The sequence below is a fragment of the Cajanus cajan genome, chromosome 3 (genome assembly GCF_000230855.2).
Source record: "Cajanus cajan strain Asha chromosome 3, NIPB_CcT2T_4, whole genome shotgun sequence".
Lineage (NCBI taxonomy): Eukaryota > Viridiplantae > Streptophyta > Magnoliopsida > Fabales > Fabaceae > Cajanus > Cajanus cajan.
The window spans coordinates 57,684,058-57,708,760 of NC_138519.1; the positions used below are offsets into that span (position 1 = coordinate 57,684,058).

The 24,703-nt window shown below is 33.0% G+C and overlaps 2 protein-coding genes across 2 annotated transcripts; one reads left to right on the plus strand and one right to left on the minus strand.

Moving 5' to 3' along the window:
• Positions 1-5,450: 5,450 nt before the first annotated feature.
• Positions 5,451-9,074, plus strand: LOC109815523 (AP2-like ethylene-responsive transcription factor SMOS1). Its single transcript, XM_020380273.3, has 8 exons — positions 5,451-6,186; positions 6,760-6,842; positions 6,973-6,981; positions 7,079-7,167; positions 7,254-7,327; positions 7,410-7,460; positions 7,562-7,638; positions 8,002-9,074. The coding sequence occupies exons 1-8, from the start codon at positions 5,951-5,953 to the stop codon at positions 8,604-8,606; spliced, it is 1,224 nt and encodes a 407-aa protein (XP_020235862.1). The 5' UTR covers positions 5,451-5,950; the 3' UTR covers positions 8,607-9,074.
• Positions 9,075-10,333: 1,259 nt separating this feature from the next.
• Positions 10,334-20,564, minus strand: LOC109815525 (zinc knuckle (CCHC-type) family protein). Its single transcript, XM_020380276.3, has 8 exons — positions 20,162-20,564; positions 19,966-20,021; positions 18,345-18,507; positions 17,616-17,704; positions 16,056-16,188; positions 15,474-15,566; positions 11,090-11,192; positions 10,334-10,996 (listed from the first exon to the last, which is right to left on the minus strand). Exons 1-8 carry the CDS (start codon positions 20,348-20,350, stop codon positions 10,605-10,607), a joined length of 1,218 nt encoding a protein of 405 aa, XP_020235865.1. The 5' UTR covers positions 20,351-20,564; the 3' UTR covers positions 10,334-10,604.
• Between the last annotated feature and the right edge of the window lie 4,139 nt (positions 20,565-24,703).

Consider the following 24,703-nt stretch of genomic DNA (forward strand, 5'->3'; position numbering starts at 1 on the left):
TGATATTTTAAGTGATGTAGAACATGCTAGAACTAATTAGCATGCATGATTGACTCTCTAAAGCACATCAAGGACTCACGGCCATTTTATCAAACAAGTGGCATGCATGTCATTTTTTGTTCATTTCAAAGGCTAAGCATAAAAAACTTGGAATTTCTTTCAAGGTAGTTCAAAGAGACAAGCTTATGACAAAACCGGATGGATTAAAAAAAATAAAAACATTAATGTATAACATGCAGCCCAAAATTTCCAGCAACTCAAAAATTTAAAGAAAAAAGCAAGAACCTAAATAAGAAAGCCTAAAATGCCAAGATGATTCACAAAGAACATATGGTATGAATCAACACATGAGAAGAGATTTATGGATCATCAAAATATGGCAATTAAGATGATTCATTTAGGCACACTTAGGAGACATGTAAGGAAGACATGACATGACCGAATATTTTTTGAGATAAAGAGATTGTTACCCTTGAAGAACCAAGGCTCTAGATACCACTTGATGGCATCCTTACTTGCATGAACTTGAGATGATGAGCAAGGAGGAGGACGCCTTCTCCAAGGATCAAGTTCTTCAAAGGTGGACCAAGGTTTTAGGATGGATGATGATGGAATGGACGAAAATGAAGGTTGGGTAGAAGGTGTTTGAGGAAATGCTTGAGAATGGTACTCTAGGGTTGGCTCACTTCATGATGATGAAGGCCACTTCTAGGGTTGTTTCTCTCAAGGTGGAGATGGTAGGGTTTGGCCGAAAATAGCCAAGGGTGACTAAGGAAAGATATAAAGGCACTAAAGGCTCTCTTTATATTCAATATCCAAAGTATTTACAAGGTGTGGGGTGTTGGGTATTTATAGGAGGGTAGGCATCTAGGGTTGCATTTGGAGTAGGCAAATGCATTCCAAATGAAATGCAAATGAACCCTAGATGCAACTTGGTGGCCAAGGATGGAATCTTTGGGTTTAGATTGGCTATATCTAGGTGCATGATAAGACCATGCAACCTTTGCCCTCCACTTGGGCCTAAGCCTTTCTAACACCAAAAATAGATTCAATGAACACCAAAAAAATGCGTCACCCTTCTAGTTAACACCCTAGCCCAAAATTAAAAACCCTAATCATCTAGAGCACCCCATAATACAAGGGTAAAAAGGGAAATACAAGGGAAAATAAATTCTAAGTCCTAAACACCCCAAAATACAAGGGTAAAATTGGAAATATAAGTAAAATAAATTCTATGATTAAAAAGAACTTAGGAGCTAAGGTCCAAAAGTGGCCTCACTAACCCATTCCTCTTGCCTCCTTTAATATATCACCTCTTGGTCTTCTCGGCCTTAGTGTTATTCCATCATCTAATATGCAAAAATTAGCCTAGGCCCACTAAAGGCCCAATTGCTAGCTTCACCTACACACTTTACTATTTGTCACCCCACTTCTACGACTGAAAATATGGAAATAAATGACCCTTAATACAAGGTCAAATAGAGCAAAAGTCTCTAAGTAACATATCCTAGAATCCTAAAAGGATGACCTATAAGAAAAGAAAAAGGGTATCTCACAAATACAAAGGCAAAATACACCTATACAAGTAACTACTATGTACATGCAAGTACTATACAATGTATACACAATGGAAGCTAAGAGGCTAATAAGAGGAATCATACTCAATGCTCATGAAGAGCATAGGTCTAAGAAGCACCTCCTCTGTAGAAGCCTCCTCTAGCCTCCTAACCATGGACCTAGTTAAAGGACCAATGGTCTTCAAGTGTGTAGTTTCTTTAGATGGTCCTCCATCAAGGCTCAAAAACCATCATCATCCAACTAGAGAAAAAGGCTAAGCTACGTTGACTTTGATTCACCTTCTTAATTGATTTTGTATGTAAGTGAATTCATTTTAAATCTCTCTTTATCATTGTTCTTGAGTAGGTTTCTCAAGATTAAAAGTTTTGTAATGGGTGATTACAAGAGATGTTTCTTGGGGTTCAAGAAATAAAGGGTTTGTCTTTAGGATTATAGGAGTTTATTGCATGTGTGATTGTAATACTCAGAATTTAGAGATAATGAAAAAACTCAGTCAGGTTGATCGAAGACTAGATGTAGGTCATAGTAGTGTTTGAACCATTATAAATTCTTGTGTCATAACTCTCTATCTCTACACTCTTTATTTGAGTTCTTGTTAACATTGGTTGAATGTGTTAAATCTATTATATGTAAACCTTGCATTTGACATAGGATTCAACATATAAATTGTTATTAAATTTAAAAATCAATCTCAACATTTTATCCTATATAGTCTAAATCAATAGAATTCTTTGAAAAAATTTTAGAAAAGTTTTTGAAAAATAAAGATCTTAAAAATAATTTTTTTAAAATATCCAATTCATTCCCTTTTTGGATAAAGTCATATTTTCTAACACAATTAGACTCTAATAAATAAATTATTATTATTATTTTAGTAAAATGTTTATAACTTATATTCAATTAGACTCTAACAAATAAATTATTATTAATTATTTTATAACAATTTTAGTCGGATATATTTTTAGAGGTTTGAGCAAGTCAGATAATTGCTCAGTGCAATGAAATCTACCCTTTATTTCGATTACTCTATGCAATGGAATATTTTTTTCGTAGATATCTTACCTGTTTCCATAGGAATTACAGCTTCTAAAGCTCGGCAGGGGAATAAATTCTTTTCTGTCCTATTCTCTGCTATACGTCCTGCAAGAGACCAAGTTTGTTACAATTAGGCAACAAATTAGTACTTTTTATGGACTATGTTTACTAGGTCTTTACTTTAACAACTTTCGTTATTGCCAAATTTTGTTCTGCACATTATAGCACTGACGACAGAATCACTCATACATGGCTATCCCAAAAGACAAAAACAGTCCCACAGACATCATGAACTCATTATTCAGATATGCCAAACCCATTCTTGAAGCCATTTTGAACTCATGAATTATATCTGGAACTTGACATTTCAATATATATGTACCATGAACACAATGTTTTCTCAGATTAGTTGGCAAAGAATGAGGCTTCTATTGATCATACATTGGTCACTTGGGATCAATGTCCCCAACAGCTAAATTCTGCTATGCTTGATAGTTGATAATGCTCTACTTTTTTCTAAATATGTATTTTCTTTCTGTCAAATAAAAAAATATATATATATTTTGATTCGCCAAAAGTTATAATGTGAATGCATTCTCAATTGCTTTGCCATTTCTTAGGACGGGTTAATGCAAGCTGTTTTATTTGCTTTTGGGGTGAATTGGATGCAAGGTTTATAAAGAAATTTTTGTAATGTATATATGGCTAAATTATTTAACATAATTAGTATTTTAGTTTTTCAATGCACAAGTATATTTCTTATATATAATTAAAATTTATAATAAATTATATATATTAATTATGTTTAAATATATAAATTATATTTAAAAATTGTATGTATAAATATTTTTAAATATAATTTATATTTTAGATTTATAATAACTAATTTGTATTGTAAAAAAAAGTATTTTTATTTATTGATAAATTCTTTTAAAATATTACTATATAATTCATAAATAATTGTGATAAATAAAAATTAAATTAGATAAAAAAAATTAAAAAAACAAATTATATAAATTTTTTCGTTCAAGAAAAGTTCTTAAAAATATTCTTGCGTAAGATAAAAGTTCATATTTAATATATAAGAGTTGACATTTATTTATATGCATAATTTATTTTAAATTTTAGTTATATATAATAAATATTTAATATGTGTATTGCACAAGTTAAAATACTAGTTAACATAAAGTTCATAGCTTAATCTTTATTTTTATAAACATTTTATAACTCTTAATTTAAAAATAAGTAAAAATTGTTCTTGATTTGATTTTCTCTCAAAACCCTATTGTTCCTACCGTAAGTCTGTTGTCATCATTAGGGTCACCGCATCCGAGGTATTGTCCACTTTGTCTCGTTGGGATGTCATGGTTTTGTCCTTTAAAAGACGTCTCAGTGATTTAAGGAAGGAAAGTGTTTATAAACTACCCTTAGTCTCGACTCCTAAGCGATGTGGGACTTTTAGGCATACCGAAACAAGCCCCTCAATCGATGCTAAGGGGCAAGAGTGGCCTAGGCCCTTCTTCTAGCGTCACATGTTCCTACCGTAAGTTCGCTGCTATTGTTAGGGTCGCCGCATTCGAGGTATTTTCAGCTTTGGCTCGTTGGGTTGTCACTGTTTTGTCCTTTAAAAGGCACCTCGGTGGGTTAAGGAGAGTGAGTATTTATAAACTACTTTTAGCCTCGACTCTTAAGTGATGTGGGACTTTTAGACATATCAGAACACCTACTTTCATGCATTCCGTTAAAGAGAACCAAAACATAAAAAGTTAAGTTAGACACTCCGTTAACTTCTATAGAAGTTTTATTTTTTAAAATTTTATTCTTTATAAAAATTACTTCTATTCTTAAAAAAAATTACTCAAATTATGTTCTTTTAAGGGGAAGGTGGACAAATATTATGTCCTATTTTAAATCACATTTGAATGCTATTAGACTCGATTTCTTTAAGTAAATTCGGACAAAAATCATTGTTTAGAGGAGGGACCTATCTAAGGATATGTTTAAGAAAGAGAAAATAGAGGATAAAAGTAGAGAAAAGAAGAGAAGTGTGTGGAAGTTAAAAAATCAAAATTGTTTGGTAATCGCAGAGAATTGAGAAAAAATGTGTTGATATTTTGGTGGGACTTACAAAAAAAAAAAATTCCCTCTAAAATGAGGGGAAATGTAGAAAAGTTGGTTAAATAAAATAATAATACTAATAATAAAATTGAATAATACTAATAATAATAAATATATACTTTTTATTTATTATAAAAAAAGGGATGATTATGTTATATATATATATATATATATATATATATATATATATATAATAAAGCAAAAATAATACCAACAAATAAATATAATAATAATAAATAATTTTAATTTATATTTTAAAAGAAATTTATTTATGAATATTATATTTATTCATTAAAATAATATAACTATAATAATAAATAAAATAAAAATATTTATTTTGTTTAAATAAAATTATTTATAAAAAATATATTTATTTATTTATTTAAATAATAATAATCATAATCTATTTATTTATTTTAAACTTATCTATTAAAATAATCAATTTCCACTTCATTTCGCTTCTATTTGTCTTTCATTTATCTTCTATTCGTCTCTTATTAAACAACTTTTATTTTCTCTATTTTCCTACCCTTCCTTACACTTCTCTTGTTCCTTTTCTCTTCATTTATTTCCTTTTTATCAAATATATTGTATAAGTGATTAACTAATACCAATATCATATTTCATTAAAAATAAAATAAAATAAAATAAAATAATCACATTTTTGTTGCCAAATTTATCCTTGAACACTTCCCATTTTAGTGAGTCCCATTAGGTGCAATCGACAAACAAATAACGGTTACTTTCTGTGAATTTTTTTCCCATGCGTTCAATAGAATCTTCTACATCTATGAGTATCCTCAGCATAGTCTCGTTTGGTCTCAGATCTATAACACGAGGAAGTGAGCAAATTACGAACTTAACAAACTTTCATAGACTTGGATAAAATCGAAGCATTGTTTTGGATGGTTGTCAACAAATATTGTCTTACATTGAACCGGATAAATTTGTTTATACCTGAATAAGGTTAGCTCATAGCTAGCTACAAGTTTTTGGTTTGGTGGGTTGTGGCAAATTAAATTTGTCTTATGGCAATGTTATCATCGACATTTTTTTGTCTTTGTTCCAAAATCCAGTTAAAACAACAACAGGACAAGTTAAGCATGAAACAAGATTTCTTTGTAGTATATATAAATTTGTAGTATAAATAGATAAGTCACACTGTCACAGATTGAAGCATTATTCCCGGTGAATTGCAGTGATAAAAGAGAAGAGTGAAATGGAGCTTACACCTGTGAAGTCTGAACTGAGCCCAAGAAGTCATAGGATGCTCATGCTAGATGGTAGTGAGGTTATTGCCACTAAGTGTGTCAAAAGGAGGCGAAGAGATTCGTCTTTGGCGGTGTTAGGAGGCAATGGACAACGAGGGGAACAGTTGGAAGAACAGAAGCAACTTGGTGGCCAATCAACCGCCACCACTGTGAAGAGAAGCTCAAGGTTCAGGGGTGTTAGCAGGCATGTAATCTTAATCAATTTTTTGTTTTAAAAACTGTTTTCTAAAAGAATATAACTTACATAAAGTATCATGGCGTTGTTTCCGAATCAAAATTGGAGTTTTACCTTGATAACATTAAAATAAAAGAATTTATTAAATATTAACACGTATTATTGAGGTAAAATTTGAATTCTGATTGAGAATAACATCACCAGTATTTATAATATTGTATATAAATTTTGTCCTTTCTAAAGTAATTTTGTACTTGAGTCATTAATTTCTCGTCATAATTTATTAAGTTTTTAAAATTGAATCCAAAACAAGTATTTCAAAAACAAGAAAACAGAAACTACTGGGAATGGTTTCTCACCCAGATAACTTTTTAGAAATAGAAATGTGCTTAATAGACAATCACTTTTAAATGTATTCAGGGGAGTAGCAAATTTTTAGAAAACAGTAAACTGTATTTAAAAACAGTGACAAATTAACAAGGCCTTATTCTCTCAGTTTTTTTTTTTTTTTTTAACTTTTTTTCATTGCTGTTAGTGAGTGCCTTCTGATTTGAAACTAATTGAATTCTTTCTGTGGAGCAGACACAGGTGGACCGGAAGGTTTGAGGCACATCTATGGGATAAAGGGACCTGGAACCCCACACAGAAGAAGAAAGGAAAGCAAGGTAGATGTTGAACTCTTTGTATACTTCACTTTCATTGGCTATTTTTATTTTTGTTGATTACTCAGACTTGCTCCTTGCATTGTGATCCTGTTTGTGCATGTGGATTTGTTGCTTTGTTGATATGGAGCAGTATATTTGGGTAAGTACTTCATCTGTTTGATTTTAACAGTGTTTTTTACTGAATAAAGGGATAATAGAGAAATTGACCTTTTGGGGTATCTCCATGCTTTAATCAGGAGCTTATAATGATGAAGAAGCTGCTGCTAGAGCCTATGATTTGGCTGCACTCAAGTACTGGGGAACATCAACTTTCACAAATTTTCCTGTATGTCTATCATTATCTCAAGTATAAGTTTTATTCTTGAACAGTTCTCAGTGATATCCATGTGTCACACATTGATGTTTTTGCAGGTACCTGATTATGAGAAAGAACTTGAGATAATGAAAACTGTAACCAAAGAAGAATATCTTGCTTCATTGAGAAGGTAATCCCATTTCTTCAAGAAGTACTACTTTCTTTAACTTTTTCAAGTTCTATATATTTTATTTTTTTTGTTTATATTGTAGAAGGAGCAGTGGTTTTTCCAGAGGTGTGTCAAAGTATAGAGGAGTAGCAAGGTGAAATATTTTCTAAGTTTTTGCAATCAAATAACATCATCTTTTGTTTCGAACAAATAAATAGATGGTGCTAAGATTTTGAGTCTGAAAATAAAATACAGGCATCATCACAATGGAAGATGGGAAGCAAGGATTGGAAGAGTGTTTGGCAACAAGTACCTCTACCTTGGGACTTACAGTGAGTTTTCTCACTCTTAATAACTTGATCCACATGTTTTTATATAAAACACAACGCAAATTACAATGGTCATTTCACTTTACATCAATGTCTAAAATAAGAAGAATTTTGGTAAACAAAGGTCAAAAGATTAGAACTTTATAGAAGGCTAACTAGTCACACTCATTGTCCCAATTAAGGTTTCAAAAAACGGTCACAACTACAATTTTAACTATAACATCAATGTTTTTGAGCTATTTGTGACCACAATTGTGATCAGTCGCATTTATCCGCAATTTCTCACAATGTCAAAGATTGTGACAAAACTGTGACTACAACCGGAATTTAAAACCTTACCCATGTGCCCAATTTCTTTCTCTAAAGGTACACAAGAAGAGGCAGCTCGTGCATATGACATTGCAGCAATTGAATACAGAGGCATAAATGCAGTGACAAACTTTGACTTGAGCACCTACATCAGATGGCTAAGACCAGGAACACATTCTAATATTTCTCAAGATCAAAAGCCTAGCTTAGACCCTCATTCCTTTGCAACCTCTAACTCCATGCAAACAAGAGGGAACATTGAGTTATCCAACACCAACATGCATTCATTCCCCTCAGGTGAATTGGACTGTACCCAGAAGCGAGACTTTTCCAAGTACATGACCCCTTTGAGTCCTTGCAACAAGGCCTCTTCCCCAACAGCGCTAGGACTTCTCCTGAAATCCTCAGTGTTTAGAGAACTGATGCAGAGAAATCTGAACTCTTCTGGTGAAGAAGCTGAAGAAGTTGAACTGAAATACCCTCGAGAGAGCAATGAGGAGGTTGGAGGGATTTATGATAATGACAACACAAGTAACTCTTACTTTTGCTCTTCTAGTATCAACAGATTACCTAATCTGGAGTCATCAGAAGAAAGTTCGTTGCCTATGTATCATAGAACAGTGCAATCCCTATGGAATGGTGCTTTCAACATGTCTAACTGATTGCTTTTGTTATCTTCGTTTTTTTTTTTTTTTGTTCTGTTAAGAATATTTGAGAGAAAATCTCACCCTCCTTAGCATACTAGTGGATGTCAAATAATTGCTAAGATGTGCATATTGGAACTTCGACCTTGACTGTTCATAAATCAACAATGTCAAATAAACATTACTGCATTGCTTTGAAGTAAAATGAGTTAAACTCTTTTTAAAGTAAGTTATCGCTGACTAATCTCTTTTATGAAGTTGTTGTAGATCGATCTCTTTTATTAATGTTAAGATTGTTCAAAGGAGAATTGAATTTGAATCTCTTATGTAGAGTCCAGAGATAAAATATTGTAAATAGTAAAAGTAATATAATTGAGCGAAAAAAAATACTATTGAAAGTGGTGGATGAAACTTTTTGACAAAAATCATTCATTAACGATGTCAATGGATTCATCATGGCTAGAATATGCTAACATGGAACAATAAAAATACTCGAGCAAGTAAAATCTAATTGAATATAGATAATTAAACGAATATCAACTTATTAACAGGGTGAAGAAGGAAGATACTAAGGTATTCATTCTATTAGACTCTCAAACTTCAGAATTATTCAAATTCTCTCAACTATATACAAAGTAAGGAGGTTCAATTTATTTTTACTATAAATATATATTTCAAAATTAAATATTTTTAGTATAAATATATTATACAAAATTATTAATTTTACACACAATTTTGTCCCATGGTAATGACTATGTAGAGCTGAAAGTCTTCATCAATATAAGTGATTTGAATTTGTGATCTTGCTCTTCATTTTAATTTTGAATTCCGTCTCCTCCATTCTTTCAATTCTAAATATGTTTGCAAGTTTGATTTTACTTCACATTCTGATTAGATTAAGATTCTTAACTTGTAATTGCAATGATGGAGCTAAGCTCGACTGGTGATCTAAATTTCACTAAACTTAAGAGGCCAGGTAATTTTTTTTTTTTGTTAAGATTAAATCAACATTTAGTTCTTATAATTTTGTGAAGGCGTAATTTATTATTAATTTTTTTTTGTTAATATTGATATTCGACTTGCTTGAAGCATCAATTAATTGCAGTGCCTGATCAAAAGCATGATAATGAATAGACAACCTTTTATAGACATGTCAGTTTAACTTGCATACAACACAAAATGTGTGTAGTCAGTGACAATTTAAAAAGGATCACAAATTGGAACGCAAGCTGTGGAATCAATAGAGACAGATTTTAGATAACATAATGATTGATGACAGACTTCATCAAACATTACAATTAGCAAAATGCTAGAGCCATTTTTTTTAATCTTTCATAAAATAAATTGGCATAAATTTTTTCGAACTCATTTTAAATTTTATTTTTACAAGAGCTTTTAAAAGTATTTATTTTTAGAGTTTTTTTTTCTACTTCTTTGTTTCGTTTGTCTCAAATCTGATGATCCATTTTAAAATCTCAAGATCCAACACATTTGTTCCAGAACTTTTATCCTTAAAATAACGTTTAAGCTTAAAAAATTACAAAATTATAAGCATATTTTAACTTAAAGTTATTATTTTAAACTTTAAATAGCTTTTAAACTCTAAAAATAGTTGGGCCAAATATTAATCTAAACTTGAATACTAAACGTTATTAGCACGGGTGTCAAGAACTAAGATTCGATTTCAACCTAACCATGAAATCATGATTGGAAGTAACACTTTATTTTTGCAGAAACAGACTCGGTGAGAAGTTATACCTCATTATTTTTATATATATATAAAAAAAAAAATTAAAAAAAAAAATCTAATCTTGAATGGATGAATGACTCCTACTATTTTATCTCATCCAACAATCACCCCTATACCTAGCTGAATTTTTCCATAACTTGTGGGTACTCTATAGGTCCTGTTGCAGATAGATAAGGGTGAGCATAATATATAAAGCTTTTCCAGTTCCAATCACCGTCGACAATAAGATCTAGGTTCAAAACTAGTGATTGTCATGAGTAGGATTATTAGTCTTGAGGATGTTCAGTAACTGTTCTACTAGGACATGTCCTAATATTATGTCCCTCTTTCTTGCACAACCTACACCTGTATGCTCTTCGAGAGGCCGTGTTCCTTCTTTTACTAGGTACAGCTTGAGTGTTTCTTCTTTTACTAGGCACAGCTTGAGGGCAAGTCCTGCGGTTATGGCCAAATTGGTGACATATTTTACACTGATGGTGTTTTATCATTCTTCCATTGCTATGGCTTATCCTTAACTTTCTGCATGTTCTTCTGTTGTGGCCTTTTTCCCCACAGACCCTGCATGTGAATCGCCGATCAATCGAACTGTCCTTGAGTTCTGGACAGTAGTGTCTCCTGTGCCCTTCCCGGCCACAGTTTTGGCAGTAGAATTTCACTCCTGCATTTGAGGGGGGGACAAGAAGAAAATGAGTATGAAGTTCAACCATGTCAACCAGCAATTAAGTCGCATGTTCAAGGGTGTGAAAATGACCCTTCATGGCCATGCTCCTTTTCTGGCGATTTATTGGATCACTAAAGTAAGCTTTCATGGTTTTGGAAGTGTGCTTTCTTGCTGCAGCAGTTCCCTTGGCTTTCTGCATCAATTAAAGAAAATATTAATTTTCGGTGTCAAAATTCTAATGCTTCAAATACTTGCACAATTTACTTCCTAACAACCAGGAGTCTTATGTACCCTACTCAAGTAATTCATAAAACACGTGCAAACAGAAAAAGGTAAATGCTCTCAGGCTTTAGAAGATGTTTTATTCCCCAGCCTAATTAAAACAACAGAGTTATAGCATTAAAATCCATTCCAGAGTTTGATTAAGCTAGGACTAAAGCTCAATTCACTTCCTTATAGAGTAAAAGCTCATTTTGGTCCTTCAAGGATTCAACGCCACACGACATTAGCCTTGCATTTATTAGCGACGTCAAATTCGTTCTTCAAGGTGACTACTGCCAACAGTTTCATCTTTCAAGGATGGACCAATGTGATGGCAAAAATGTGACATTTACGGACAGTTGACATCACACATGTCTTTCAACAACCAATTTGATATATTTATATATGGAAGACTAATGTGATGTCAGACATTCGGATGACCAACATTTACTACTTTACTACATATATAAAGAAAAATAAACGCTTGAAAATTTCTTTTTCAAGCCATATGTTATTTTTGTTGGAAAATCTTAAATTTCTAGAGATTCCGAGATATCCGAGATATCTGAGATATCCGAGATATCCGATTTAAGTTATCTAGAATTATTTGATTTATCTTTTGAGTTATTTTGTTTCAGATTAGATAAGATAGTTTCTTGATAAGTTTTGATTTGATAAGATATTTTATTATCTTCTTGTTAGTTCAGTACGTTGTAAAATGGCTATTCAAAGGCCATCTCTTATTCAATAAAAAACACAGTGAGTTGCTACGTTCACCCACAACATTAGTATTACCTCGTCTCTCTTATTTTTTTTCTACAAATTGGTATCAGAGCTTTATGCTCTGAGTGCCGAGTGTGAGAGGAAAATAGTGTGCGCCTGTGAAGGGGAGGAAAGAAGAAAGAGAGAGTAATGGCGAAGGTTGTTAATGGAATGACCGTACCACAACTGTCAAAGAAAACCAATTATGATAATTGGTGTTTACAGATGAAGACCCTGTTGGGTTCCCAAAGTCTATGGGATATAGTGGAGAAAAGGTTTCAAGAACCCGAGGAGGACGAAGACCAATCTGTGGCTCAGATTGCCGCATTGGAAAAGACACGAGTGAAGGACAAATCGGCTTTGTATTTTTTGTACAATGCCGTGGATGAGTCAGGCTTCGAGAAGATTGCAAACGCTGCATCTTCAAAGGAAGCATGGAAGATCTTGGAGGTTGCGCACAGAGGTAATCACCGTGTCAGACAGATCCGACTTCAAACTCTCCGAGGAGAGTTTGAGTGTTTGAAGATGGAGGATAAGGAACAAGTATCCGAGTACATAACTCGGGTGGAGAAGGTGGCTAACCAACTCGGAAGGAATGGGGAGTCAATGCCAGCAAGTAGAATTGTGGAGAAAATCTTGAGATCATTAACAGATGATTTCGAGAGTATCGCAAGCGTAATTGAGGAGTCAAAGGACTTGTCAGTCCTCTCAGTGGAAGAGCTCGCTGGGTCACTCGAAGCCCACGAACAAAGGAGGAGGAAGATGAAGAATACACTTGATCAAGCATTACAGGCGCAACTTAATTTGAATGAAACTCGGAACACCCAGGGCCGAAGATTAGGAGGCAAAGGACGAGGTGATCATGGAGGACGAGACAAAGGACGAGGTGATCATGGAGGTAATCAAGGACGAGGTAGAGGACGAGGTGATCATGGAGGTGGACAAGGACGAGGTGATAGTAGCCAAGGAAGTCAGCCGAGGTCCGAGGTGGAATGTTATAAGTGTGGCAAACTCGGCCACTACGCAAAAGAATGCAGATCGGCAAATTGCTACAACTGTGGCAAATACGGTCACATAGCAAAGTATTGTCGAGCTAAAAGCCGAAGTGAAGAGAAAGAGAAGAATCTTCTCACAGAAGAAGAGGACGAGGAAGCAGGAATTTTGATGATGACGCAGAGCTCGGAGACCAAGCTACGTCCGAGTTGTGCCTCCGAGGATGAGCTAAACTTGAGTTGCGTGGAGAGATCAGTAGTTGAGCTTCCAAGCTCAGATGAGAAGTCAGAGGCCGAGCTTGATTCGAGTTGCTTAAACAACTCGGTCTGGTATTTGGACACTGGGGCGAGCAATCATATGTGTGGAGAAGAGAGTTTCTTCAACGAACTCATCAAGGTGAAGGCTGGATTCGTGTCATTTGGAGATGATTCCAAGGTTGCGGTAAAAGGGCATGGAACCATCAAGTTTATGCAGAAGGATGGACGAGTTGGAGAAATAAGAAATGTCTACTACGTTCCCGAACTTAAGAGCAACATCTTAAGCATGGGGCAGATGATGGAGAAAGGCAACTCGGTTCTGATGAAGGATCGAGTGCTTTATTTGAAGGACAAGCATGATCGTTTAATAGCCCGAGTGGAGATGAAAAAGAATCGGATGTATAAACTGAAGCTGAACATCATTCAAAATAAGTGTTTAAAGCTGGACGTGAAGGATGAAGCAATAATGAGGCATTCTCGTCTTGGGCATTTAAACTTTGGAGGTTTGGTCGAGCTATCAAGGAAGGAGTTGGTGCACGGACTGCGTGGTGATGAGTTTGACAAGAAGTTTTGTGAAGCGTGTGTACTCGGAAAGCATTCAAGAACAAGTTTTCCGAGCTCGTCCGAGTACAAAGCAAAGGAGCAAGACATCTACAACTCTACTGACGAGTTACATGTAGTATGTCTATTGACAGGAACAGAAGACATAAAATTTGAAGAGGCAGTACTTGATGAGAGATGGAAGAAAGAAATGGATGAGGAGATCGGATCAATTGGGAAGAGTGAGATGGGAAGCAAAGCTGAGCTAGTTGAGGAGTTTAAAGAAGTGATGAAGAGGGAGTTTGAGATGATCGATTTGGGCATCATGAAGTACTTTCTGGGTTTAGAGGTGGACCAAAGAGCAACAGGTATTTTTGTGTCCCAAAAGAGGTATGCCGAGGAGATTTTGAGCAAGGCAAAGATGCTGAATTGCAATCCAGTTTCTACTCCCATGGAACCTGGAACGAAGTTATCTAAAAATAGAGAGGCTGAAAGAGTTGATGCAAGCAGGTACCGAAGCCTAATCGGAAGTCTAAGGTATCTGACAAGTACAAGACCCGATCTGATGCTAAGTGTGGGAATTGCAAGCCGCTTTATGGAGGATCCGAGGTATTCTCATTGGAAAGCATTAAAGAGGATACTAAGGTATGTGAAGGGGACGATGTCACTTGGACTGTGTTTCACTAAGTCGGACAACTACCGACTTATTGGGTACTCGGACAGTGATTGGTGTGGAGATGTGGATGATCGGAAAAGCACAGCTGGGTACGTATTCTTCATGGGAAACTCGGCTTTCACTTGGCTATCAAAGAAACAACCAATCGTAGCTCTATCAACGTGTGAAGCCGAGTATATAGCAGCATCTTGGAGTGTCCAACATGCAGTTTGGCTTAGAAACTTGCTAAGCAAACTGGAAATTATGAAAGCTGAGAAAGTGTTGATCCGAGTAGACAACAGGTCGGCAATCAAGTTAGCCAAGAATCCAATCAATCACGAAAGAAGCAAGCACATCGACGTCCGATTTCATTTCATCAGGGAAAAGGTGAGAGAAGGAAGCGTGGAGCTCGAACACGTAGGAAGTAAAGAGCAGGTAGCCAATATCTTTACAAAACCATTGCCGACAACAACATTTCAGAAGTTAAGAAAGTTACTCGGAATGAAAGAAGAAGGAGAAATTTAAGATTATGGGGGAGTTTTGTTGGAAAATCTTAAATTTCTAGAGATTCCGAGATATCCGAGATATCCGAGATATCCGATTTAAGTTATCTGGAATTATTTGATTTATCTTTTGAGTTATTTTGTTTCAGATTAGATAAGATAGTTTCTTGATAAGTTTTGATTTGATAAGATATTTTATTATCTTCTTGTTAGTTCAGTACGTTGTAAAAAGGCTATTTAAAGGTCATCTCTTATTCAATAAAAAACACAGTGAGTTGCTACGTTCACCCACAACATTAGTATTACCTCGTCTCTCTTATTTTTTTTCTACAATTTTGAGGATATTCCTCATAGATCAAACAAGGGAATTCTAAATGTCAGTGCATCAAATAATTATTAACTTGTGAACAAAAATGAAACAAAAGTTAATACGAAGGAAGCAATTGTATTGTAATACTGAGAGAAATCACTTTAAATAAAATACAAATCTTAGCATTTTAAACCTTAATAGCAGCCACACGCTGAGCCTCAAGCTTGGGATCCTGGTGAATTATCTTCATTCGATTGCTAAACAGACCAGTTTTGGCATTGAGACTCTGCAAGCATTCAACTAAACAAAAACATTTAAATTTGCAACCTTAACAATATCTTTGCAACCTTCAATATCTATATATTCTCTTTCTTGGTTTATCACATCAATACAGCAGTAAACACAATGAAAGAGAAAATAGTGCATGGAATTTAAATCACTACACAGTTATAAGTTATAACTGCCCTCTATCCTACATATACAGATATACTTTTGCAGCTCAAGTCTCTTATCTAGAAGTAGCTTAATACCTCTGCATGAAAAGAAGTGTTCTTTTCGACCTAGCTCTCATTGTATGAGACCCCGAAAATTTCCATTTGATCCCATGCATGAATGTGTTTTTTGAGTGTGCATGGTATGTCTAAAATCTAAATATATCAAACAATGAAGGAAACAAGCTAATGGGCTCAACATCTGTGATTCATGTAAAACATATGCATCATAACATTTTGTTTCCAACACAAGCATATTTAGTAAGGTTAAGCAGCTAACTAACTTTTAATGAACGACTAATCTTTAATCCAACTTCTGGAGGTGGTGACTGGTAAATGCGCTTGGATTTTTTCTTCACCTCTAGCTTTATGTCTAATTTGTCAACTTCGTCATCTTCCTTCACTTTAAGAGGGGAACTGAAAAAGTAAAAAATAAAAAATAAAAATTAAGAAATATTCTAAAATAAAAAAATATATATATATAAAAAAAAACATGTTGCATAATTCAAAGATTTTCAAAGATTTAGATGCATAATAAACAAATTAAACTTTTACATTTATCAAGTATGTTAACAAAATATACCACCATCATATAGGAATTTTATCACATTAAGAAGCTCACAGATTTAACTGAGTCAATTATACAGTATGACAAGAATAAAAGCAATAAAAATAAAAACCATACAAATTATAGTTATTAATAAAAACCACGAGTGTTAGGATCCTTTCTTTGACAGAAAGGAACACCCAAGAAAACATAACAGAAAAAGGAGAAAACAGTGTTTCTGTATTAGCTAGAATCTGTAAACGTTTAACAATTGTACACAATTGTACTCAGGAGCCCTCTCCTTTCACACTGGAAATCCCAGTCGCCTAAAACATAACATTCTCCCCCCTACCTCTCCAGTTAGAGAATATTTATAGTAAAAAATCAGCAACTGTAACTAACCCCTTACACCTCTTGTGAAATACATTTATAACAGATTCCTAACTAACTAATTCACTCTTTTATTTTTCCTCCTATAGCAGACTTGTAGGGTCTGTTTTTGGGTTTGATTCTCGCGGCTAACAACGAGTGTTAGTTTGAATACCACAAACTAAAACTGATATATTACGACCAAAACTAATAACTTGACCAATTTCCTTCTGAAAAACATATACAACATTGATTACAGAAAGAATGTTTGACATTTTATATTGATAGATTATGATCATCTATTATCATAAAATGCTGCATCAAATTTCTAATTATTGCAGGGATGCAGAGTAACAATACCAGAGTATAGCAGTTCAACAGTATATTTTGTTATAACCGAAAGATCAAAAATAAAAGATTAAGGAAAAAAAACATCACACTTCTGGAAATAAAAGAAAATTATGATAAAGATTTTTAATATACAAACAGCCAGATGAGCAGATATTAAGGACTAAAAATTGATTTCTCTTTATAGATTGAAAAGGAATATTGTACATAACTGTTTGGTATTTTATGTACTACTTTTGCAAACAATATGATTTTTTGAAGAAGGGGAAAAACTAAGAAGCATGAACATTGACATGGAGAAGGATATTGTGACTCAAAAATTTAAGGTGTCATACTAGGATACATAATGTCATGCCACATCAAACAAGTGTCTGGTATGTGTTTGATACAAAGCATACAGTCCAACACAGAGACTGCTCCTTTTTTTATGTGTCTATGCTAGTGATGACTAAAGGTCAAGTGTTCAAATGTGTCTATTTTAACATGCACAAGCACATGACCATGTAATATCAAATTTGCCAAGCAGTTAACAAAAGATAGATCAGTAAAGAAAGGCAAAATTTTATTTCTCAAAAGTTACATGGAATGAGCCCTCTCCCATGGTTGTTCATCAATTGATTCCTCCCATATAACACAATCCCCAGAGCACTGGTGGCAAGTCAGTATACCCTGTTTACATGAAGATCGAATGGGAAAAAGGTAAACAAAGCAACTATTGTGCAAATTGCACTGATATGATGTTCAATATCTTAGTGTTTCTCAATTGCTATGAATATCAGGAAAATAACAAGCAAAAATCTGTAAATAACAATATATAATTTCATAAACGCATAAGATGTAAATTTAACTAGTAATTTTTGTGTCCAATAAGTGTCTTGTCATCAAGGCATCAAGCTACGTTGAAGTATAAGGATTTGTTTAAATGTTAATATGCAAGCATATGCTTCATTTTTCCTTTTGATCAACTGTGCAATATTAGTCTTGCATGGCCCAAGGTAAATCTAAATGTTTCCTTTGTCACTGATTTGTGAGTACACAGAGAAAAGACATAAAAGCTCATGCGCTCCCATCCTCAATTGAATATCAATCAGAATTTTTTGTTCTAATCAGAAATGACTTAGTTCAAGCTGTCTTAGATGGAAGTATGATATGTATGACCAGCACATGTATAAAATCCTAATGATCCTAGCTTTTCAGAGGCAATTTGGGTATTGAATATTAATGGAATACATTATCCAAGTCATCAAACCCTCCTAAGACCAAGTTTTCTGCTTTACTCAGTAACCACTAAAATTCTAAAAGAAAGTACCTTTCCATAACATTTTGGACAGTCTGGCCTTGATCTTTCTATTCCACACTCGGTACAAGGAGTATAACCCCTTCCCCGGCAACTTGGACAAGGTAGCTCTCTGATATACTGTCCATTTGGTCCAAACCAGGACCTTGGTTCTGGTGAATGAGAATTAGCATTGCTGAAAGGAGAGAAAAAAAATTATTAAAGTCGCTCCACCAAGAGGCCTTTTCATAAAATATCAAATGTGTAGTAACCTAACCAACATTAAAATGTTGTATTTTTGTAATTGAAACAATGAATATTATGGTATGAAGATGATCAAATACTTCGCAATTAACCACACCACATAGCATAATCTTTCAATTGAGTATATCTAAATCCAAAAAAATAAAAAAGCACAATTCTTGCAGAATCTTGTATACTTCCTCTATTCTTATATATAAGACCCAATTACCTAATTCACCAAGATTATGAAAAGTTGTTAATTTAGTTGATACCAATAAATTTGTCATATTTATATAATGAGTAAATTACATTGACACCTCTTGAATTTCTACGAAATTGCACTAACACCCCTTGCTCTTTCAAGGTTTACAGTAACCTCCCTTATAAGAAGGTTAGTGTAATGTTTTTCAAATTATTAAGGTGGTTAAAGTAATATACAAAGAATGCTGGTGTAATATTTTTCAAACAATTAAGGAAGGTTACTATAAACCTTAAAAAAAGCAAGGGGTGTTAGTGCAATTTCGTAGAACTTTAGGGTGTGTCAGTGTAATTTACTTTTATAAAAAAAATTTCTAAAACTACCCTTGTGGTACTTCTCTTTCCTAATTAATATCCATATATTTTTTAACCAATTAGAATGCATGCCCTATACTATTTCTTTCTCCTAATTAATATTTATCTTTCTCCTAATCAATTAGAGTACATGCTCTTTAAAAAGTTTATAATTAATGTATTTTACCAAATTAAGAGAACACACTTTAATTAGAGGTATTTTAGTCTAAGAATAACTAATATATGAGACAATATGAATTAGGTCTTATATAAAAGAACAAACAATTGTTTTAAGTTAGGTCTTATAAATAAGAAAAAATGTAGTAATTCAAATGTTGTAAAAACTTCAATACCCCCTTGTTTTGCATAAAGATAGCTCTTGTTTACTCAAATCCCCAGACAGACCCAAAAGTATTACAAATTTTTCTATGCTGAGTGAACTGAACATGAGATGCAGGTAAACCTTAATAGACATCATATTTTAATTAAAATTATTGGAAAAAGCCCCAGTCCTATATCAACCAGAGATAAAGCAAACAAACAATTTGTAAGTAGGAGGTAAGTTAGGTGCATAACTCGCATTCTAAGATGTTATTAGAACTATCTTAGGTCCACTCTATAAAAGGGTCACTTACAATTCATACATGCACCAAACCCAACAGTGATGGAAATGAACCGGTGTAACCGGGAAAAACAAGTCTCACTTAAAAAGGGTCACCCCCTAACAACAGGTGAATAAGAAATACAATGCAATGCTGTAAAAAGTGTCAGAGAATACATTGCTAACATTTATAAACTTTTAGTAATTTATTTTCATGGCAATGTAAGAGAAAATTAATTAAAGTTAAAAAGTTGAGACCTTGGCTTGAGTTCCACCTCCAGCCCGAACAGTTCCTCTGGAGGATTGTAACCCAACTGTCACAAAAACATCATCACATTATCCAAGTATAAATTTTTAGAAGAAAAAAAATGCCAAGTTATGGCTTGTTTGTGTGAAAAACATGGAGAAACCAAAAAAAAAATGTAAAATAAAATAAGAGAAAAAGAGTCTGTGCCTGGTTTGGTTTTGGGGTGGAAAAGGAATCGTCACTGAGTGATGAACAAAGGATGGTTGGTGAGGGGAAGAAGGAAGCGTTTGTGTTGGCATGCAGCAAAAGCAAGAGAGGCGTGTTTGGCAGCTTTGTGCATGGATAACCCAGAACGCGAAATGGTGAGCGGAACAAGTGAACTTTGTGTGAAATCATTAATAAAGAAGAAAGTTTTGTTGGGTATTGTTTAATTTGCTTATTCAAACTGCGTTCTTTTTTCCCCAGATGATGATAATCGCTCTCGTGTTTTTGAGTTTGTGTTTGAAACGTGCGGCTACAAAGACAGGGTGAGGTGGATGGATAAGTCGCATATGACCGTGTCCGTGAGTGCAACTGTATTGTACCATTGTCATTGTGAGAGACAAGGCACCTTTTGTTTGGTTTGAGGATTGGGAAGAAAAAAAGTAGTCTTACAATGTTTGATTAAGAGAAGAAAAAAGAGAGAGAAAATATTTGTGTCTTATACCAACTTAAAAATATGCATTAACTGAACCATTAGGTTCATCACAATGATAGAGTTAGACTAACATGTACATAATTTTAATATGAAATTTTATTGTTGTAATTTTTATTAACTAAAAATACAAATTAATTCATAATGAAAATACTTTTATTATGAATTAAAATGAGATTTTTAAACTCAGTAGAATGAATATATCTATCATTAAATTTTTTGAAAATGAATTTAGAAATTTATTAATTTTTATACTGTTTTAAAAATTAAACCGATTATTAAACTAATTTAGACATTGATTTAAGACTTAATGGTATGATCATATTTAAATTGATATTAATAAAATAATAATAATAATTAATAATATATAAAATTATATTAAATAAATATAATATCTAATTTTATGACACTAAAAATTAAAATAAAATCTAATTTATAAATTTTTTACATTTAATGTATACATCAAAATTTAAATTATATATGATATAATATTTAAATTTTAATTTTAATGAAATATAATAATGTCTATCAGCAATAATAAATTTTTTATCAAATAAAAAAATATTAACTTAATATAATATAAATTATAAAACTTAAGAGATAAAAATATGCAAATTAATATAAATGATTAAATTATATTTTTTATAAGTAAAGTATTAAAAAATAATTTATTTTAATTTATAATTTTTATTAAATATAAATTTTTATTATTATTAAAATTATTTTAAATAAAGTTTAAAAAAACTAAGTTAAAAATATATATCTTATAAAGAGGACCGGTTGAAATTGATTTTGATTCTAGTTATCTGACCGATTCGACCAAATTTTTAGTAATTTAATTCAATTTTAAGACTATTCGATTAAAATTTGTAATTGGATACTAATTCCTACTTCGGTCTCATTTTCAAAAATAGTGGTCTTATAACTATTTTCAATTCATTATTTGTTCCATTTTAAAAAACAAAAATCGTCACATTCATCTTATTTATTAACGTTATTAGAATCTAGAAGAATTAAGGAAGTGTGGATGGTTCTTTGCGAGTTCCACTATGTAAAATTAAAAAATAAAATATGACAAATTTAAACATAAATAATATATTGATTGTAAATCTTCCATTAGCGAGATGAATTCTTATATAAGACAAAAGACATATTAAGACGTTTATGTCACTCACTAAGATGAACGCTTAGTCATATAAAAAAAATATGCATTAAATCTTTATCATATTTTTAATTATTGTTTTCTCTTGTTTATAATCACATTCTTTGAAAAACTTCATTTTTTTAGGTTAACTGTACAACAAATAAGTTAAAAAAAAAAAAGTGTAAAAGAATGTGAATTGTGGCCTCAAAGCATGTCACAAATTTAGCCTCTATGGTAGAAGTGACAATCACATATTGGTTTGCACTTGTTTATGACACCACTTCTCTAGCCAAAAGAAAAATGCATTGTGATACTCTTTACCTCGCATAACATAAGTTATAAAACAAATAAACTAAATGACAAGTCTTTCTTAAATAAGAACAACATGTTCCACATAGAGAGTATTAGATTTTTACTAAAATAAATAACAACTGGAAATTGACTAAAATTACAATGGAAATAATGATTGTCTTAACATATAACATCATAAGAAAATTTCTAACTAAGCCTTAATGTCACATTCTATCAAAGCATAACCCATCAATAAGGATTAAGTCTCATCACCAACATCCTCAATATTATATTGAAGATCACCTACAACAAAAGCAAAAGAGCAACACAAAACAAGGGAAGTGAGAAACATCTCACTCTAACTTATGACATAGGCTATAGTCGAATAGGCAAACACACACAAGAGACAAAGCATAAGCGTAGTACTACACATACATGTTATAATTATCCATAATATAATAAGCCAACATAATAGATCGTTCACATACACTCATGTAATGGACACAAACTACATTTAATCATCCATTTGACGCTAGTAAAAACATCACATGGTGCATTGCCTCAAGAAACACACGAAGTAACTTAGGAGTACATGTCGAGTCACACCCTCAACGCACTCTCACTAGGAGGACATACTACCAGGGTCTAGTCAGGACACCAAAGTCAAGTTTCACCCCATGCACACAATGGGTAAGATTGGGGCTTTCTAAACCCGACTGTTCCCAATGACTAATCTCCAAGCTTTTACATAAGGGGGCTTCCTTGGTGTTGTTATACCCTTAAGAAAACCTTTTATGCATATGATACGTGTCAAACAAGACTCTATGCACTATCATATCATATTATCATATTACATTATCACATCATTTCACTATCAACTAATCTCAAATCATATATTCATCAACTATTCTCACATAGAAATTAACAATTCAACTATATCAATTAAATACTAACAATCAATAATACAAATAGGTTACATCACCACAATTCACATCCCAAAAATAGACATAACACAAACTGTAGCATAGTGCTTTGCGGCACGTATGCTACACTCAACGTTGGTCCACTAAAGAGCCTTGTTGCTCCCGAGTTGAACAACTCCTAACATGAAAAGGGTCAAGCCCAACAAAAACACCTTAAGAAAGCCCATGGAGCTCTTATTGCCAGTGAGGGTCATCTCACGCCTGATGTGAGTGACCCTGAGAGCAATCTCTATTCTTAGCCTCAATGATGCCCAATGAGCCAAAAGTGGTGTCCAAAGTCATATCTAAAAACATACATTTTGTTTGTGAACCAAATTACCTGTTGGTCTCGGGTAGAACACGAATCTAGAAGGAAGATTGAATAGATTCTTAGACGGCTTCCAAATTGATTTTAGTAATCACCTTCTTTCTTTATTACCAAATTCTTTCTTTATTACCAAATTGCATATATCATACACAAATTGTCAAATTAGCAATTGATAATATTCAAGCAAACAATTTCTTGAAGTTCTTGAAATTCTTTTTATCAATTTAACAAGAATTATAACAAGATATGAAGGTTAAGAGAGAATTTGCATAGTGATCTATACTGGTTCAACCATACAAAGGCCTACATCCAGTTTCAGACTTAGCTCCTCACTAAATCCAGTGATTCCACTATAATATTCTTTACAAACACCATGTACAAGCAATACTATAATCAAAATCTAAATCACATAATCTTGATCCCACAAGATTACACAAACACAAAATTCTTGCACCTCAAGAATCCACTTGAGAAAAACCTATCCCAAGATTTCTTTTAACTCTTTCTTGAGACACCCTATCTCAAAGAGTAACACAACAAAAAGTTCAAATAAAGATTAAAGATCGAAAAGAGTACACCTGAAATGTGTAGAATGATCTTGTTCAAAGATTAGCTCATAAACTTCTTGAAATCTTTCAAGAACTCATCTTTTTTAATCAATCTTTAACACTTGTATTCTTTCTGAAAAGTATGTCAAATTTTATTTTTAAAAAATGTTTTCTATAATATATTTGATCTCTCTTTTAAGATTTTGAAAAGAGTTATATTTATAGTGCAAAGAGAATTTCAGCATTTAAAAATTTCGTAACAGATGTAATTTATTACCAATGCAAGTAATCTATTACCAGACTTTTAAAAACTGAAATCAGATTGATTCTAGAATAGAGGTAATCTATTACCAAGGATAGTAATCGATTATCCCAAGCTTTAGCAAGCATAAAACTCAATTTTATGTAGAGGTAATCGATTACTAAGGAGGGTAAACATATTGCGTGAGCAGGATTCTTTCTTAGATTGTTCTTCTTCATCGTTTCCCAAGACCAAAATTTCTTCGTCTGGGAAGTCATTTTTTATTGCATGTCCTTCATTGGTCGATCCATCTGCTAGGTAGTCGGCCAAAACGCTACCTTTGATTGCTTTCTACGAAACATAGAGGATGTCATATTTTGATAACAGTACCTGCCACCTAGCAACCCTCCCACTGAGCATGGGCTTCTCAAGTAGATACTTGATGGGGTCCATTTTTGATACCAACTGTGTGGTATGCCTCAGCATATATTGTCTTAATCATTGCGCGACCCATACCAAAGCATAACAAGTCTTTTCCAAA

Bases quoted from the DNA above. Each gene is read 5' to 3' on its own strand.
- LOC109815523 (XM_020380273.3), top strand. From the start codon at position 5,951: ATGGAGCTTACACCTGTGAAGTCTGAACTGAGCCCAAGAAGTCATAGG. The intron at 6,187-6,759 runs GCATGTAATCTT...TCTGTGGAGCAG, and splicing joins AGGTTCAGGGGTGTTAGCAG to ACACAGGTGGACCGGAAGGT. The intron at 7,328-7,409 runs GTAATCCCATTT...TTTATATTGTAG, and splicing joins TATCTTGCTTCATTGAGAAG to AAGGAGCAGTGGTTTTTCCA.
- LOC109815525 (XM_020380276.3), bottom strand. From the start codon at position 20,350: ATGATTTCACACAAAGTTCACTTGTTCCGCTCACCATTTCGCGTTCTG. The intron at 20,022-20,161 runs GCACAGACTCTT...TTTTTGTGACAG, and splicing joins CCACCCCAAAACCAAACCAG to TTGGGTTACAATCCTCCAGA. The intron at 10,997-11,089 runs GTCATTTTCACA...CCTCAAATGCAG, and splicing joins AAGGAGCATGGCCATGAAGG to GAGTGAAATTCTACTGCCAA.